General features: G+C 31.6%; 2 protein-coding genes across 4 annotated transcripts; one reads left to right on the top strand and one right to left on the bottom strand.

The window, feature by feature from the left end:
- Positions 1–1147: 1147 nt before the first annotated feature.
- On the bottom strand, positions 1148–13159 carry LOC106791227 (chromatin assembly factor 1 subunit A-A). The gene is made up of 10 exons (XM_014756728.1): positions 12753–13159; positions 12560–12647; positions 11669–12447; positions 11413–11564; positions 10919–11331; positions 10655–10827; positions 2828–2976; positions 2569–2620; positions 2329–2467; positions 1148–2214 (listed from the first exon to the last, which is right to left on the bottom strand). The coding sequence occupies exons 2-10, from the start codon at positions 12624–12626 to the stop codon at positions 1481–1483; spliced, it is 2658 nt and encodes an 885-aa protein (XP_014612214.1). The 5' UTR covers positions 12627–12647; positions 12753–13159; the 3' UTR covers positions 1148–1480.
- LOC106791236 (zinc finger protein 76-like) lies at positions 3492–10640 on the top strand. 3 transcript variants are annotated; one of them, XM_014756759.1, is made up of 6 exons: positions 3492–3531; positions 3941–4206; positions 9159–9420; positions 9580–9807; positions 9906–10057; positions 10141–10640. In XM_014756759.1, the coding sequence occupies exons 3-6, from the start codon at positions 9159–9161 to the stop codon at positions 10435–10437; spliced, it is 939 nt and encodes a 312-aa protein (XP_014612245.1). In that variant the 5' UTR covers positions 3492–3531; positions 3941–4206; the 3' UTR covers positions 10438–10640. The 3 variants fall into 3 exon arrangements, with proteins under 3 accessions (XP_014612245.1, XP_014612236.1, XP_014612226.1); XM_014756750.1 differs by lacking the exon at positions 3492–3531 and having other exon boundaries at positions 3561–4206; XM_014756740.1 differs by lacking the exons at positions 3492–3531; positions 3941–4206 and adding an exon at positions 8826–8852.
- Positions 13160–15993: the final 2834 nt, after the last annotated feature.

Below are 15993 nucleotides of genomic sequence, written 5' to 3'. Positions count from 1 at the left end.
TCATTCTTCTTCGTCTTGTTTTTTTTATTTCCATTTTCCTTCCTCTCACCCCCTATTAAAATTTTCGATATCACAGAATTGCGGAGTTACGCTTCAAATTGCTCGCGCGTGTCTTTCTCCTTTCTTTCTTTCTATTTTTTCTTTTTTTATTTAATTCTCTCTTTTTTTCCGACGAGTTCTACGCTAAAGCCACGTTACTCGATGGTATTTAAACGTTCACGAAACGAGATACCTACGCTGTGTGCGCTGTTACAATGCAATGAGAGAGAGAGAGAGAGAGAGAAATATGCTATTTTATCATTTTATTACCAGAAAATTCATTATCGCTAACGCGAGAAAGTATCTTTTTTCCATGTGTAAGTATTTCATCTCGTATTTATATCCATAGAATTACGACTATTCGATTGAGATTAATAACAATTATAACTGCATTCTAGCCAACGCGTGCGGCGTAAATGTCTACATGTAAATATGTAACGTAGACAATTTTTACAAGTAAAATCAATATTGATACAAAATTAATAATAAATTTTATTAAGTTTACAATGTGTGTTTTTATTAAAATATGACTTGTAGATATTTTGAAGTGTATCGATCGGCTAGCTGTTGTTGAATCACTTTTTAAACAATATTTATATATGAATGATTGGAATATACTAATAAAAAGTAATAAGGTTATGAATATATGTATCTATATATTTATGTCTACAAAATCTAAAGGAATGTATGACTATCAAATATGGCGAATATTCCCCATGCGATCGGTCTATGAATAATGTACTATAAAATACATATAACTATTACTCTACTATTATTATTATTACTATTAATATTATTATTAATTTAACAACTTACTTAAGACGTATATCTATAAAATATCGCTACCGGAACATATACTAATGTGATAAAATAGTAATCTTTATTTTGCTTGCGTTTTCTTTTTTATTGGACATTAATAATTTCAAATGGATTATGAAATATCACAAAAATTTAACATAAACTCTTTATTATTACTTGCTATTTCATTCTAGAGAATAAATATATTTGTATCGAAAAATATATAATTTCTCAAATCTATAAAATTCTTTCTTATTGATAGGAATAGTAATCTAAATACGAATTTGTTTTTTTTTCTTTTGTTTTTTTCAAAAGGCAGAACAGTGGTAATGAACGTTTGTTAAAAAATAGACATTATTATATGTACTAACGATAGATAAAATCGTGATATTTATAAACGATATTATGATATTATGTCAACGCTAACATATTTCATTATGAAAAATAAACTTTCGAACGATGTAACCTCGAATTATTTGTGCGATAAGACAAAAAATTGCGTATTTAGTCTACTATATTACATGACGATCATTATCTTTTGTTTTTTTTTTTTTTTTTTACAACGTATATAGGAAGATTATGCATGTATAGTGTACCGCATAAACATAGGAATAATTAACTCAGCGTTTATATACACTTTTTATCAATTGTCCTTACTATCTTCATTAGGTTTCTTACTTACAGGTAATTTTTTATCATTTTTAGAAATAGAAATTAAAACGGCTCGTTTCGGTGGTCTTAGCAATATCGGTTTAGACTTTTCAACTTGATTCGATTCCGTTGCCAGTTGACGTTGCATCTCTTCCTGAGTAATTTTTTTAGTAAATTGAGTAATTAGAGGAACCTTTTTCTTATCCTTATCGGTATCTTTTTCCGATTTCTCTGTTTTATCGTTACCGTCCGAATTTATTTCACTTTTACGTTTAGGCGTTAAATTATATTTCCAACGATTCGGTAAAATTAATTCCTCGTCCTGGCCTAAAAATTTTTTTCTAAGATCTTCCGAAACGTACCAACATGCTTTCAAATGCATTTGTCCTTCATCGGGACAGGACATCCACTTTCCAATTTCACCAATCTTTTTCACTAAACTAACTTTAGATATTTGATTGTCCTTACTCGCCGCATTTTTATTCCAAAACGTAAGAAATTCTTTGACGAGAAACTTTTTCCCATGGGTATTACCATGAATCAAACGAATTAAATCGGGCAACGCTTCTGTCGGTACCTTTGTTTTCTTCGTACTTCCTGATATCTGTGCACGCGATGACGTACCATCGGTTTCCGTATTTTCGTTCGTAGACGATGGAAGTACTACCGGTATTTGCGATACCCAGGCATGCCGTGCCGTTAAAAATTCTTCGACCTTTTTAGGAGCTGAAGAAATAAAAAAAAAATATATATATATATATATATATATTATATAAGAAAAAACGAAATTTTATCATAATTCCTATATTTTCTATTTAACGAAGATTTATATGTACTCACTATTTTCAGGATACGTATTATTTGGTCCTAGCCAAATGCATCCGATTATTCTCGGCTTAAGTTTCAACATTTTCGCCGTTCTTTCTGCTTCAAATTGTTCACCCAATAATTTTAATTTGAACTTTTGTGTTTCCGGTGTCTGAAAAAAAATATTTCTTTCATTTTGAACACAATCCGAGAGATAATAATCGTTGAGGATAAATACGAATGAGGATAAAAATACTTCGTAAAATAACTCACCATACTCATGTCTTCCTCTTCGTCAGGTCGAGCTTCCTCGTCGGACAAATATCTGTAAGAGACAGACAGACACGCACACACGTACAAAGATGCGATTATGAAAGAATGCGATAGATATCGTATCGTGAATGGCAGGGTTATGTGGGAGGGGGAGGGGGCGAAGGGAGTAACAGGAAACAACAAGTTTGACGAGCTCGTTTCTTCATTGTCACTTTTACTCGTAATGAAAATTAACATAATTATTTTTCAAACGGCTTACCCGTGCGGTACCATAAACTCATTGTCAACATCGTATTCATCGTCATCCGGATTTTCTTCATCTTTCTCATCTTCCGAACCATGAAGCGATTCGCCAGGTTCTTCCTCTTCCCACTCGTCATCGGAATCAACCTCGTAATCGAACAATTTCTAAAAATAGTCGGATATATCGAAATAATCACGTGATCAGGACGAACAATTTGAAGGCCACGCTAAATTACGATTAAGAATTTTTTGTTTGTTTGTTTGTTAACGAAAATATAAAAAAAAAGAAAGAAGAAGAAAAGGAATAAAAGTTGGAAAATAAAGAAAAAGGATTACAAAAAGAGGGAACATAAAGAAACAAATAAGATCCCATTCTAATAATCAGTCAACTTATTTTCATACACGATCGAGGAATCCCACTGTTATTACAGTCAATGAATAAGCAGCAGGACGTTCGTATCAAAGCGACTTCCTTGACGACCGATATCAAGCCTTTGCGACCAATTACAGCGGACACGTGTTGCCCCCAGTACGCTTTCGTTTTCTCATCTTTACGGACACAACAGAAGAGAAAACGCCGCGCGAACCAGACAACAAGTCTGTCAAAATGTAGAAAACTTGTGAAGACATTTTTTTTTCCGTTTCGAATATATCTTATAAAGAGACGACGACGACGACGACGATTATCGGAAGTTTCAATCTTTGCGATTGATAACAAACGTAAAGTGATTAGAATAATATATATAAATATATATATTTTTGTTTTGTAATCATAACAATCATCATTATTAGATATCATTATCATTGTAATAATCCTTTTCCTTACGTAACTTGGTAGCTTAGAACGTAGCTATTTTCAACTTGTTCTATACAAGAATAGAAAATGTCGAACAGAGGAATCGATTCGATTAATAAGAAACAATAAGAGTCGAATATATCGAGATCGTTGGCGAGAAACGTTCCTTCGCCTAAAAGTCAATAAATTCTCTCCCTCTCTCTCCCTCTCTCACTCTCATTCTCTTTACAACCGCGGCAAGGGAACCTTTGTCCGATAAATCAACGTCGATTTCATCCCTACGCGAGCATCAATTACAAGACCTTCTCGAGACATTAATTTATTGTTGGAAAGGAACGTAATCTACCGACTCGTTGATATTATTCGTCGCCGTTTAAGAGGAAAAGAAGAAGCGGACACATTTCGGAAATCACAAGTGCATTCTTTTTGACGGGACAGAATACCCCCTCTCTCCCTTTCCCACCCCCTAGCCGCGAAGAAAAAAAAAGAAAAGAAAAATCAACGAAAAAGAGAATTTCAAGTTGAAATAAATATATAAAAGAAAAGAAAAAAAAAAAGAGAGACAGTTTGTAGCAGCTTTTGGCAGCGATACTACTAAGGTACGTAACTGCCGATCTGTCATATATATATAAAATAAATAACATTTATTATTATTATCATCAATGCGTTAAAACAGGAATAGTCGAACACGAGCGCGCCATCGAGTCGCTGAAAAACTCGACGTGTGGGCAAATATCTTTGTTTTCTCACTCTCACGAGTGTTAGTTACGAACACGATAACTATTTGCACGCAATACGATAATTATAAACGGTGAATGTTACTCGTGTAATAACGAAAAAAGAATTATGAACAAAAAAAAGAAAAAAAAAAAAAAGAAGGAAAAACAAGAAAATTTTATTTCATGGTCAAAATCAACAGATTTTTATATTTCATTACGATGACTTGAATTAATTCGAACACGACGATATAAAAAATGAAATGGCAGAGTACCCCACCACACAACCACCACAAAGTAGTGTTACAAAGATTTCGAATAATCTTTTTTCAATTATCTTATAAAATTTTTCCATACGTTATTTCACACGTAAAATAATCCATGACAAACGTCAAGCTTATCTTTTCTTTTTCTTTTTTTTTTTCTACACTTTCCAAAATATATCCATTTCTTTATCGCACAATGTACCTATTATTATCATGAAATTTGGGAAACATCGAACAGAACTTCGACACATGTAACTATGATTAATTATTTTGGAACAAAAAAAAAGAAAATAGAATAGAAAAAGTGTAAAAAAAAGTCTCGGTGGCTTTTTGGTGAACTTCGACGCCTCTCTCTCTCTCTCTCTCTTTCTTTTTCATGCCGTGAAAAATCCAAAACAGACGCTAACGTATACACGCACACATTAATATACATGTATATATGTAGAATGTCGGTGGAAGGGGGTCGGTTTTTCGGAGTGGGACTAATCGCAGAAAAAAGAAAAAAAAAAAAAAGAAAAAAAAAAAAGAACTGAAAAAGAAAATGAGAGGGAGGAAGGGAGAGAGAAAGAGCGAGAGAAAAGGAGATAAAAAGAGAAGAGAAGAAAATGCATTTATCGAAATAACGCGTCGCGTAAACGTTTCGACGGTGCCTGCCGGAGGAACGAGTCTCGTTATTTACAGCGTGTTGTCACCCAGCGGGCCATCTGTAATGGCTGTTATATGCCCCATTAAGATTATGGTCGTTGCTTCTTCTTCTTCTTCTTCTTCTCACACGTGCACACACACCGGCGATTAACTTTCTCTCTTTCTAACAATCGTAACACTGATTTATTTCCGAATACCCAAATCCTCCCTTAAATTTGATTACGTTCGTATCGTAAATACGCTCGTCTTGGCTCCCATTTGAATTTGGTCTCTTTTCAAAATTTTCCCTAATTTCTTTTTTTTTTCTAACTATGAATTTTAAATATTAATAAAATGGAAAATAAAAGAAAATAGAATTACTTGTTACGATGCAAGAGTATTATTACAACGACGTTAGGAAAATTTTTGTTGACAAAAATAATTACGCGATATCAATAAACTTCTGGATTATTATTATTATTATTAGATTATTAATAAAACGTTTCTTCGAATTATATAGATATTATACAAAAAAAAAAACAAAAATAAAATAAAGTAATCGATCGTAAATCACGAACATTCAATATCATCTTTCTCTTTTACTTTCATTATCGTTATCGATGTTGTTATATTGTTTTAACGTGATCCTTCTCTATAAATGTACTACGAGAACGCATTATTTCTCTATAATAAACGTCATTAGATAAATTAATTTTATCTAGACGAGCATAAGTTTTGCGAAATGTTTTGCTTATCGGCGAGTTGCAACGATTGTTTCTAAAGGTTATGGCGAATTCGATTTAATCGCATACTTTAGATATTACACAGGGGAAAAAAAAATACAATAGAGAGAGGAAAAGGAAAAAAAGAAAAAGACAATTCGGAAGCGGACGTTATAATCGTATTTGATCATTAGAAATGCACTGCACTAGTCAAGGGCGCTTCGTACAGGATGGAAAAATTTTTGTTTTCCTGAAAGAGAGAGAGAGAGAGAAAATTATCTCGAGAACGTTACTCCACGAGTAACCTCTCGAATTTCCAGTCGCACCGCAAAACAGGATAATAATTAACAATGCTCTCTCTCCGCTACCGAGCGTTACGTTTCTTCTTTCAAAAAAAAAAAAAAAAAAAAAAAGACAGAAAAAAAGAAAAACAGAAAAATCGTTAAAAAATTAAGTACATCCGAACAAAAAAAAACCCGAGTCCCGCCGCAAGTCATCGTAATCAGAAATGCAAAAAATATATGCGATAAAAATAAATAATAACCATTGTATTATCTCGTAATTACCGATGACGAAACGATCCGCGTAAATACTCGTGAATTGAAATCATCCGAAAAAATGACGATTATTTTCTTACGGCAAATTAAACGCGTGCCGATGCATCGATTGACATTATTGTTTAGCTCCCCCTTTGCCGTATCACTCTCTCTCTCTCTCTCTCTATCTTTTTCTACTTTTTTTTATTTGTTTGTATTTGTCCCTTCGTATCGTAGTTTTGTCGTACGATAGAAAATCCGTAAAAGATTGCTTAAGTGCAATGGATCAGAGCTATCCGGTAAAGATATACCGCGGATGCTGTCAATCTTGCAAGATAAACGACGGTGATATGATGCTGTGGTCTGTTTTCAATAACTCGGTGAGAGACCACGATAACAATCGATACTCTCTCTTCCAGCGCAACGCACTAATCGTTAAAAAATGGAAAAAAAAGAAAGAAAGAAAAAAACTAATAAAAAGAATTACAGAACTTATTAAATTCATATTAGCAGAGAATTGATTTTCTAAAGAAAAAAAAAAAACAAAAAACTTGATAATTAATTTTCTAATCAATTAATTATTCTACCTATAGTATGTGCTCCTATTCTTTTTATTTTTTTTTTTTTATTTCGTTTCTTCTTCATACGAAAGAATAAAAATACATTTGTAGTATCTAAGGTCAGTCTCCTTCGACACCGATAATAATATAGTAGAAGCGTGTAAGTTAAACTCCTGATGGTGGCCACTGACTTCGCTGACACTTTATCGTGACTCGAGCCCACTCTTAGTCGCTCTAGGTCAAAGCCATTGGCTACTTTCAGACGAACAATCGTCGATGAAGATACAACAAAGAGAACGTAAACTTCTTAGAACGCGTAATAATTATCCTTGACAATGAAACTTGTTACTCGATCAAGAACATAAACGAATACTCTCGAAGATCCAGAGAATCCTATATTTTTGATTTTTCAATTTGAAAATGTGAAAGAGTTCATTAGTGTGATATCAGATATAACAGGACACATAGAAATAGTCAAATAATTTATTTTAAAATATTAGGTGTCCCCAAAGCTTCTCTTGACTTTTTTTTCTTTTTACTAGGTTTTACACACATAATATATTTAGTAAATATTATTTTACAAGGTAATATATGATCTATTACATTTCTGTGCACTTTATATATTACTCAATATAAAATAACAAAATAAAAATTATTGTGTATGTAAAATTAATTAAGTAAAAGAAAAAAAAAGAAGGGAAGAAATATTAGCGATCTAATATAACGAGATTAATTTTGGCATATGTTTTTTTTTTTTCTCGAAAAGGAAACCCATGGTGGGGTAGAGAAAAAAATATGACTTAATATCGAGTGCGTTAGTAAAAAAAAAGAAAAAAACGATGAATAATAAAAATTGGATTTTATCAAGTAAGGTATGTATTTCTTTGACGTCAATATGCCTTGCCAAATACACATACAAACGCACACGTATACTCATATACATGTAACGAATAAGTCGATATAAGCGTGTCGCAAAAGTTGATGGCCGCGAGAGAACGATTAGCAAACATAAACGATACTCGTAAATAATCTAACGATGACGGAATAAAATAACGAAGAGCGGAGAGATGTATCTGGACCCGGTACGGTTCTGGAGATCGGTAATGCCTTTCACGATCCCTTGGGAAGAAACGACAGTGACACGGCACCGGCTGGCACAGCGCCGATTATCTTTCGAGCCGTGTGCGATGACAACGCGAGAGAAAACCTAAACGTCGTCTTCGATCTGTCGATCGAACAGTCTGAAAACGATCCTCAACCACGAAGGTACACACACGCGAAAGAGAGAGAAAGAGAGAGAGAGAGAGAGAAAGCTACTATGAGAGATCGATCATTTACCTAGATTAATAATTAATGTATGTGTTTTATAAGCGTATTCTCGCGTATTCATATGTGTGACACATCGGATATACTACGAAAAGATACCGGTTTTTCTTATTTCCACGTACCTCGAATTAAGCAAACCCATAGTTGATGCGGATCAACAATCACGAGATTGATTCTAACAACCGGTTGATATTACTCGTTAAATTATTCGTAATTTAATCGATCGTATTGTTATTGCGCGTTGTCGATCATGTGCTCGGCATATCGTTGATTCGCACATTTCGAAAAAACAATTTTTATTATAATTACGAAATGTATGATCATCATCATTGGGCTATTTTTAAATTGGTTTTGGTCGTTGATAATACAAATTACAACTTGTTGGTATTATAAATTAAGATTACCTCGAATTAGGAAAAGCATCACGATAATCTCCTTCCTTTCTCTTGTTGAAATCGATTTGTCGTTATGATCGAAGATACTTTGATGTTCGATGTAAGTATCGAAATTCAAATCTAAACATTTAACTTGTTGCGTTTTAAGATGTAAGCGTAACGTATAGAGAAATTTTTTCGCTTTATTCTATCCTACGATAACCCTCGTAAGATAATATTCAATTTTAATTCGATATAAAATGTTCACTGAATGAATTAATGTTTCTACACGTAACGCGTGTAACACAACAAGCGATTGTTACAGTATTATTTATTTTGCAACGCTTTGATTCATACATTTTCACGTTTATTATTTTGTTCTTCGACTCATTAATCTATTTTGTTTCTTTTCTTAAATATTTTTCAGATGGCAGACGAGTTATTACTTTCTGCATTGGGATTAACGACGGATACAAATTTCGATAGACCACTACCGTCACCCTGTATACCAAATCTTCCTTCCGAATACGAATCCTCCTGCAGAACACCTTCGAGCGATGATTCAGAGATCATCGAAAATCATGCAACGATACCTTTGACAACACCTGTGGAATGTTACACCGAATTAACGTGTTCTCCAAAAGATTCGTGGAACGATTGGATGACAAGCGCATCTACATCTTCCTCGGGTACAAATATTTATCGGATTTTCTAATTATTTACTTTAATTAATACAGCATCAACAAGTGCAATTTTCTTCAAATACAATGTTTAAACATTTGAATAATTTGTTTATTCATAATCAACGAAGAAAAATTAAAAATAATTCGTGTATTTCATTAAAACAGGTTGTTTGAGCGAATTGAGCGAATTAGATTCGGAATTGGAATGGTGCTTGGACAAAACATGGAATTCAGGTCTCCCAGAAAGAACGCCACTTTGTACAGCAGGATGTGAAGGATTTTTACACTTGCCTTTGCCAAATCCGCAACAAGTATTCAATCATGACGAGCCTTTGCTTGTACTTGGTATCGATTTAAGGGCATTAGAAAATTCGTTAGGATCGGAAGAAATAAGTAAATGAAAATTCTAATACAAATGATTTCAAAGAATTGCTTGAATTTGCAATTTAAAAGAAAAAAGCACATAAATCAAATCACTGCATTTTATATAGTTACAGATTACAATAATAATCAATTAGAAGAGAATCTACTTATTTCATCAGCAGCTACTGCAGCATTGGCAACTCACGATTATACTAATCGTAATTTGACTAATGCAGTCGAAGACAGATGTTTTCCATGTACCTATCAAGGTTGTCTAAAGGTATTGAACATGTACTTAAGAAGATTTGTAAAGTAAACGATAGATACAGATTGATATGAATAATCTGACTTTTTTTAAAACAGGTCTACGCGAAAGCGTCTCATTTAAAAGCTCATCTACGACGCCATACTGGAGAAAAACCGTTCGCCTGTACATGGTCGGGTTGCGGATGGCGTTTCAGCCGATCAGACGAATTGGCGAGGCATAGAAGATCGCATTCAGGAGTAAAACCCTATCCTTGCGAAATGTGCTCGAAAAGATTCGCACGTAGCGATCATTTAGCTAAACATCGTAAGGTGCATAGAAAACATACTTATCCATTGTTTCAAAATGGACGTGGATTTCGTAGTGGAAAAACTAACGTATTACCAGAGATTTAGTGTGAATTTTCATTCGAAAGATTATTATTTTTGTTTAGAATTATAACAACAGAAAAAAGAAATAGAATCCGTGGAGATTTGAAAAGTATAAGTATAATACCTCGTGCAAAATACTCGTGTGTATGTTATTACGTGTTTCATATATACGTTATGAAATGAAAGCGTTAGAAAATAAAAGTATACACACTTTAAAGATAATATCAAGATAATTACTCACCGAATCTTTCGAAAATGGTCGACGAGAATTTATACTATCGCTTTGTTTCCTCCAAGTTCCCCAATATGGTGGTCGGCGATTTTCATGAAATTGTAATAATTTCGGTCGAATTTTGTCTACAACAGTCTCGGGTTGAAATACTACGTCCGAGTTACAATCATTTTCTTCTTCATCTGTGCCATAAATATTAAACGTCTAATAAATATTTTTTACAAATTAATTATAATGTATAATTATTATTGTCGTTGTAATTTTATTTTTTACCTAATGTAATTATATCGTTCTTTGATTTGAGCGGCCAAGTTTTTTCAGATTTATGCCTAATAATCTTCTTATTTTTCATTTCGGCGAGATACAAATTACTTGTTTCTGTATGACCCTTTTTAAGCTTATCGTCTAGCGATAATTTTTTATTCTCATCTAGACTCCCCCTACAAATGGGTGCAACCCTCATATCTGTTTTAACTTCGAAGGGCATAAAAGTCTGTACGTCTGTATTATTCTCCTCTTCCGTGATTTTGATTTCTTGTTTTTTAGGAACGAAAAAACTCACAAAAGTCGATGCTTCTTTTAGCTTCTTACGTTCGTATTCCAATTTCTCTTCCTCTTTTCTTTTCCTCTCTTCTTCCTTCTTACGACGCTCTTGTTCTTTTACTTCTTTTTCTTTCTGTTTTTGTCTACGAAAATAAAATAAAAAGAGGATACAGTTTTATAATTATATTATCTATAAATTTTAATACGATTTTAACTCTACTTACTCTATTTCCAATTGTTTTTTAAGCTCCTTTTGTTCTCTCTCTTTTTTCTTTTGTTCACGCTCTGCCCTTTCTTTTTCTTCTTTTTCTTTTCGTTTTTCTTCCTTTTTCCTTCGCCGATTTTCTCTTTCCTCCTCACGTTTTCTTTCTTTCTCCTGAACAACGATATTAACATGAATATAAAAAATATTACATTATATATATGATTGTGTGATGCATAAAAATAAAATAAAATTATTATTCTGATTATACACATTACCAGTCGTAATTGTTCCCTTTCTTTACGCTTCCTAGCACTGTTTTCCTTTTGCAATTGTTTAGGTGTTACTTTTTTATTTTTTGTAATATCTATCTTCTTTCTTGTTTGCATTGGCGTACTTGAGCCTATGACATTAATATTTGCAGTTTCTTTTTTCTCTGAAACTTTTGTATTATCTTCATCACTCGAAGAAATCTCAATTTCAGAATCAGAATCAATGCACAATGATTTGTCAGTACTATTAAATTTTTCAGTATCATTTAATATAATCTCCAATTCATCATCATCTACTACGTTGGAATCTATATCAGAATTTTCATTAGAATTTTGAGCGGAAGAAATATAGCTCCGTTCCATTTTTTCTTTCATATTATCAGCCATGCTTGTATTAATATCATCTTTCGTGATCTTCTTCATAAGAAACTTGGTTAATGAGGTGTTCGGAGAGCAAGACTCTTTCTTTTTGGTTTTAGAGAACAATGATCTTTTTGACTTAAATTTACGACTTTTATCTTTGTCATGATGCTGAGATTTATCCGGAGTCTCTTCTTCCTCATTTTCAATATCTGTTATTTCTGTATTATTTTTACTACTATTCGAAGTCTTAGATTCATTTAAGACATCAATTATTTTAATATCTTCCGCTGAGTTTTCCTTAGCTGCGACTTTAAAAATTTTAGCAGTCTTACTTTCCTTAGGAGATTCCAATTTCCTCTTTTTCGAAGATACATTATCCAATAGAGGTTTAGAAGGAGAAAGTTTTGAAAATGATAAGCGTGCTGTAATACATAAAATTGAGAAAATTCATTTGAATCGTAGCACATTTTCAAATAAATTAATATAGAATCTTATAAATGATCAAAGTATTAAATAATTACGCATTGTGCATACCTTGCTTCATTTTCTTTGTTTTCAAAGGAACAACCTCTTCGATAATACAATCATTTCCCACATCCATTACTCAAAAATTTCTCTATCTCTGAAACAAAAGAAAAGTTGCAAAATAAATGAAATTTATTTTCCTGATTTGTTAAAACACACATTGTACATATTAAATAATATGTAAGATTTATTTTCTTCTTACCTTAACCTCTTCAATTATTGAATAATTTTTCAATTATTAACACATAATACGCTTAATAATATTAGCAAAACAAATCTGTCAGTAAAGCGACATAACCTAATATAAAACTTTTTTAATTGCACTACTATAATCTACAAAATTATATTATACTTGAAGTTTAAGAAACTAGTTAATGTATCTACGTAATATCACAACGAGATATAAAATATATTACACAAATTACATATTATAAAGTAAATGGAAATACTGCATGTAAAATACCACTTCTTTCTTTCTTAATCAAATCCGCGGGAACTGTAAAAGATAAATTACTATGCGTATTTACTCTATAATGTTTTAAAAAAATATTAAGCACAAGAGAGACCAATTGTAACAGCACAAGAAAGCATATCAACAAAAACTATTCTGGACAAGTTGATCAGTGCTGCCAACGCTATATTTCCCCAAATAATTTCTCTAGAACATAAAGTAGATAAAGTTTTAGTAACTAAAGGAGGGCTTTTCAAACTGTGAATCGCGACTCCATATAAAGTCGCCTAACTGAATTTTGATTCGTACAAATTTTAACGAAATATAAAATATAAAAGAATAATTTACAAAGTTACATATTATTAAATTATACATAAGAAGTAAGTTATATAATATTGTTATTGAAAAATAACAAAGAATACAATATTCTTTGATAGTATATATAGTATAATTATATTGTAAGAAAATTTAAAATAATTATATTTAATTTTTAGTGTCTAAATACGTGTGTGCCTTCAGAAATGCGTTTTTTATACATATATATTTTAAAAAGTAGAAGAAAATCAAAACGAGTAGATGATAAATCCAACAATGATCACCTGTAATAAAAAGAAAATTATATTAATCATACTATCAAATGATACAATAGCCTAACATACAAATCGTCCAGTTCGCAAAGATGCACTTTTCAACTGAATTTTTTATTTATTTTTATCAAATCTCTATTTACCGTTGTAATGAAATTAAATTTAAACGCGTGATTTTACATTTACATAATATATATAAAAATAAAGAAATAGGAAAAGTACAAATATTAAGTTATTACAAAAAATATTATCTATTAATTATTATGAAATACTTTTAAGTTTTACACATTATAAAGTAATAAGTTTCTGTGTTTAAATGGATAAAAGGAACCAAGGAAAAAAAGGAGTAAAGGTATATGATATTAATTAGGGATTTGGAAGAAACTAATTACAATTATAATGTTTATGGTAAGCGGTCTTTRGCTRGATTTTACTTGCAATGGAATGTATAACATATAAAATATGTTAAACATTATACTGAAAGTAAAATACCATTGCCCAGGTCTAACCACGAGGAGGTAACCGCTTCCGAAGACCCGGAATGTGCATCCTGAAGATGTCCACATCCGAATTAAATTGAAACCAAAGAAAATAATCATCCCGGAACGCTTTTTAATGATCCCCACTCTGAAGCCCCACCCTAAGAGTTTCACCTAAAAACCATTAAAATAGTAAACGAGAATAGAGAGAAATGTTTGAGTATTAAACACCAACAGAAAACGAGGAGTGCATCTGAATAAATTGCAAGTAACATCGATGGTTTTATTGAAAACTAACCCACTGTAATATAATTTCGATAAATATACATATGGAGATTACAACTAATGAATATTTAATACATAATAATTTTCAATCTACATAAAATAAAGTAAAACAATACAAAAATTATGCAATTATGGGATTGTTCCATGAAACCTATGAGCAAATAAAATACATTAAAAATAATGATCACACGTGTGCGATTCTACGGGAAGAACAATGAACAGATAAAAATTATACACAATTAATTATACAAATAATTACCTTATACTATCCTTTATTATAACTAAGGAACCTTACTCTTAGGCCCCACCCTAAGAGTTTCACCTAAAAAACATTAAAACAATAAACGAGAATACAGAGGAAAGTTTGAATATTAAATAACAAAATTAATAACGATGAGAGCATCTAAATAGAATTGAAGTAACATCGGTGATTGTACTGAAAAGTAACATACTCTAGTATAATTGCAATATATACACATACGGAGATTACAAATTATGAATATTTTCAATATAATAATTTTGCAATCTACCTAAAATATAATACAATAAAAATAGATGTATATAATTTTTGGATGATCAATGGTACATGTAAAAAAAAAAAAGAAAATGCATTAAAAATAACTATTATAAATGTGCAATGCTACGAGGGAAACAATGAACGGATTAAAATACTTCAATTACTTTTTGAAATAATTATTTTATATTACCGTCTACAATTACTCCAGTGTTTTTCTAGTCCACTTCCTCCTCTTCTTGAACGGAATTTTGCATCGTCACCATGGTTTATCTTGCTAAAGAAAACTAGAGAAAAAATAAGATTTTTAAGATAGAACTTTCCGTGATTTTGTGCTGTTCCATAGTACCTGTAACAATAATTATGTCATACTACCATTTACCATAACTCAGTCCTCTTTTGATTCGTTTCTCCCTTCTCTTAGACGGAGTGTTGCATCGTCAACATAATTCATCCTGCCAACAAAATATTAAAAATAGGATCGTTTGGTGTGGGTGGAATTCTTGGTAAGGACATGATTTCTCTCAATCAATGGAAATAGGAGAAAACAATGAATCGAACCTTTCTTCGCAAAGAAAGAATCTATCCGCTACCCATTGAAAAAAAAAATGGAAACGAACCTGAAAAAAGAAAAAGAAAAGATTAATTTAGAATTGTAAAGATGCAATGAATGCATCGAAAGCATATTCCTTTTTTAGATCAAAATCCAATACTTACAAATGCATTGGAATTAATCATATTCTGAAACAAAATAAAATGAAAATTAAGTTTCAACGATTATTGATTAAATCTTACCATTGGTACCTAGAAAAATATAAGAGATATTAAAAAACATTATAACATAATTAGTTTCTACGAATGAAATGAAAAGATGAACGGAAAAGATGAAATGGATGATATAAAAATAATATGATATTGGAGTGGGAGTTCAGTATTGTACTCTATCATGATTTTAAAATATTTTCTGTCTTTTAAATGAAATACAATTTAAAATGAAATTTTGTTAATACTCGATTTATTTTTAGGAAAAATTATGTTCGATGTGTGGTGGGTGGTGTGGCAAATCCCGCGATGGTAACCTGAAACATTCAGCAAACTATGTTAGTTACTTCCATTCTTAAAAAACC

The sequence above is a fragment of the Polistes canadensis genome, unplaced genomic scaffold, assembly GCF_001313835.1.
Source record: "Polistes canadensis isolate GaletaPanama2010 unplaced genomic scaffold, ASM131383v1 scaffold_7, whole genome shotgun sequence".
Classification (NCBI taxonomy): domain Eukaryota; kingdom Metazoa; phylum Arthropoda; class Insecta; order Hymenoptera; family Vespidae; genus Polistes; species Polistes canadensis.
This window is presented reverse-complemented; position numbering and strand designations above follow the sequence as displayed.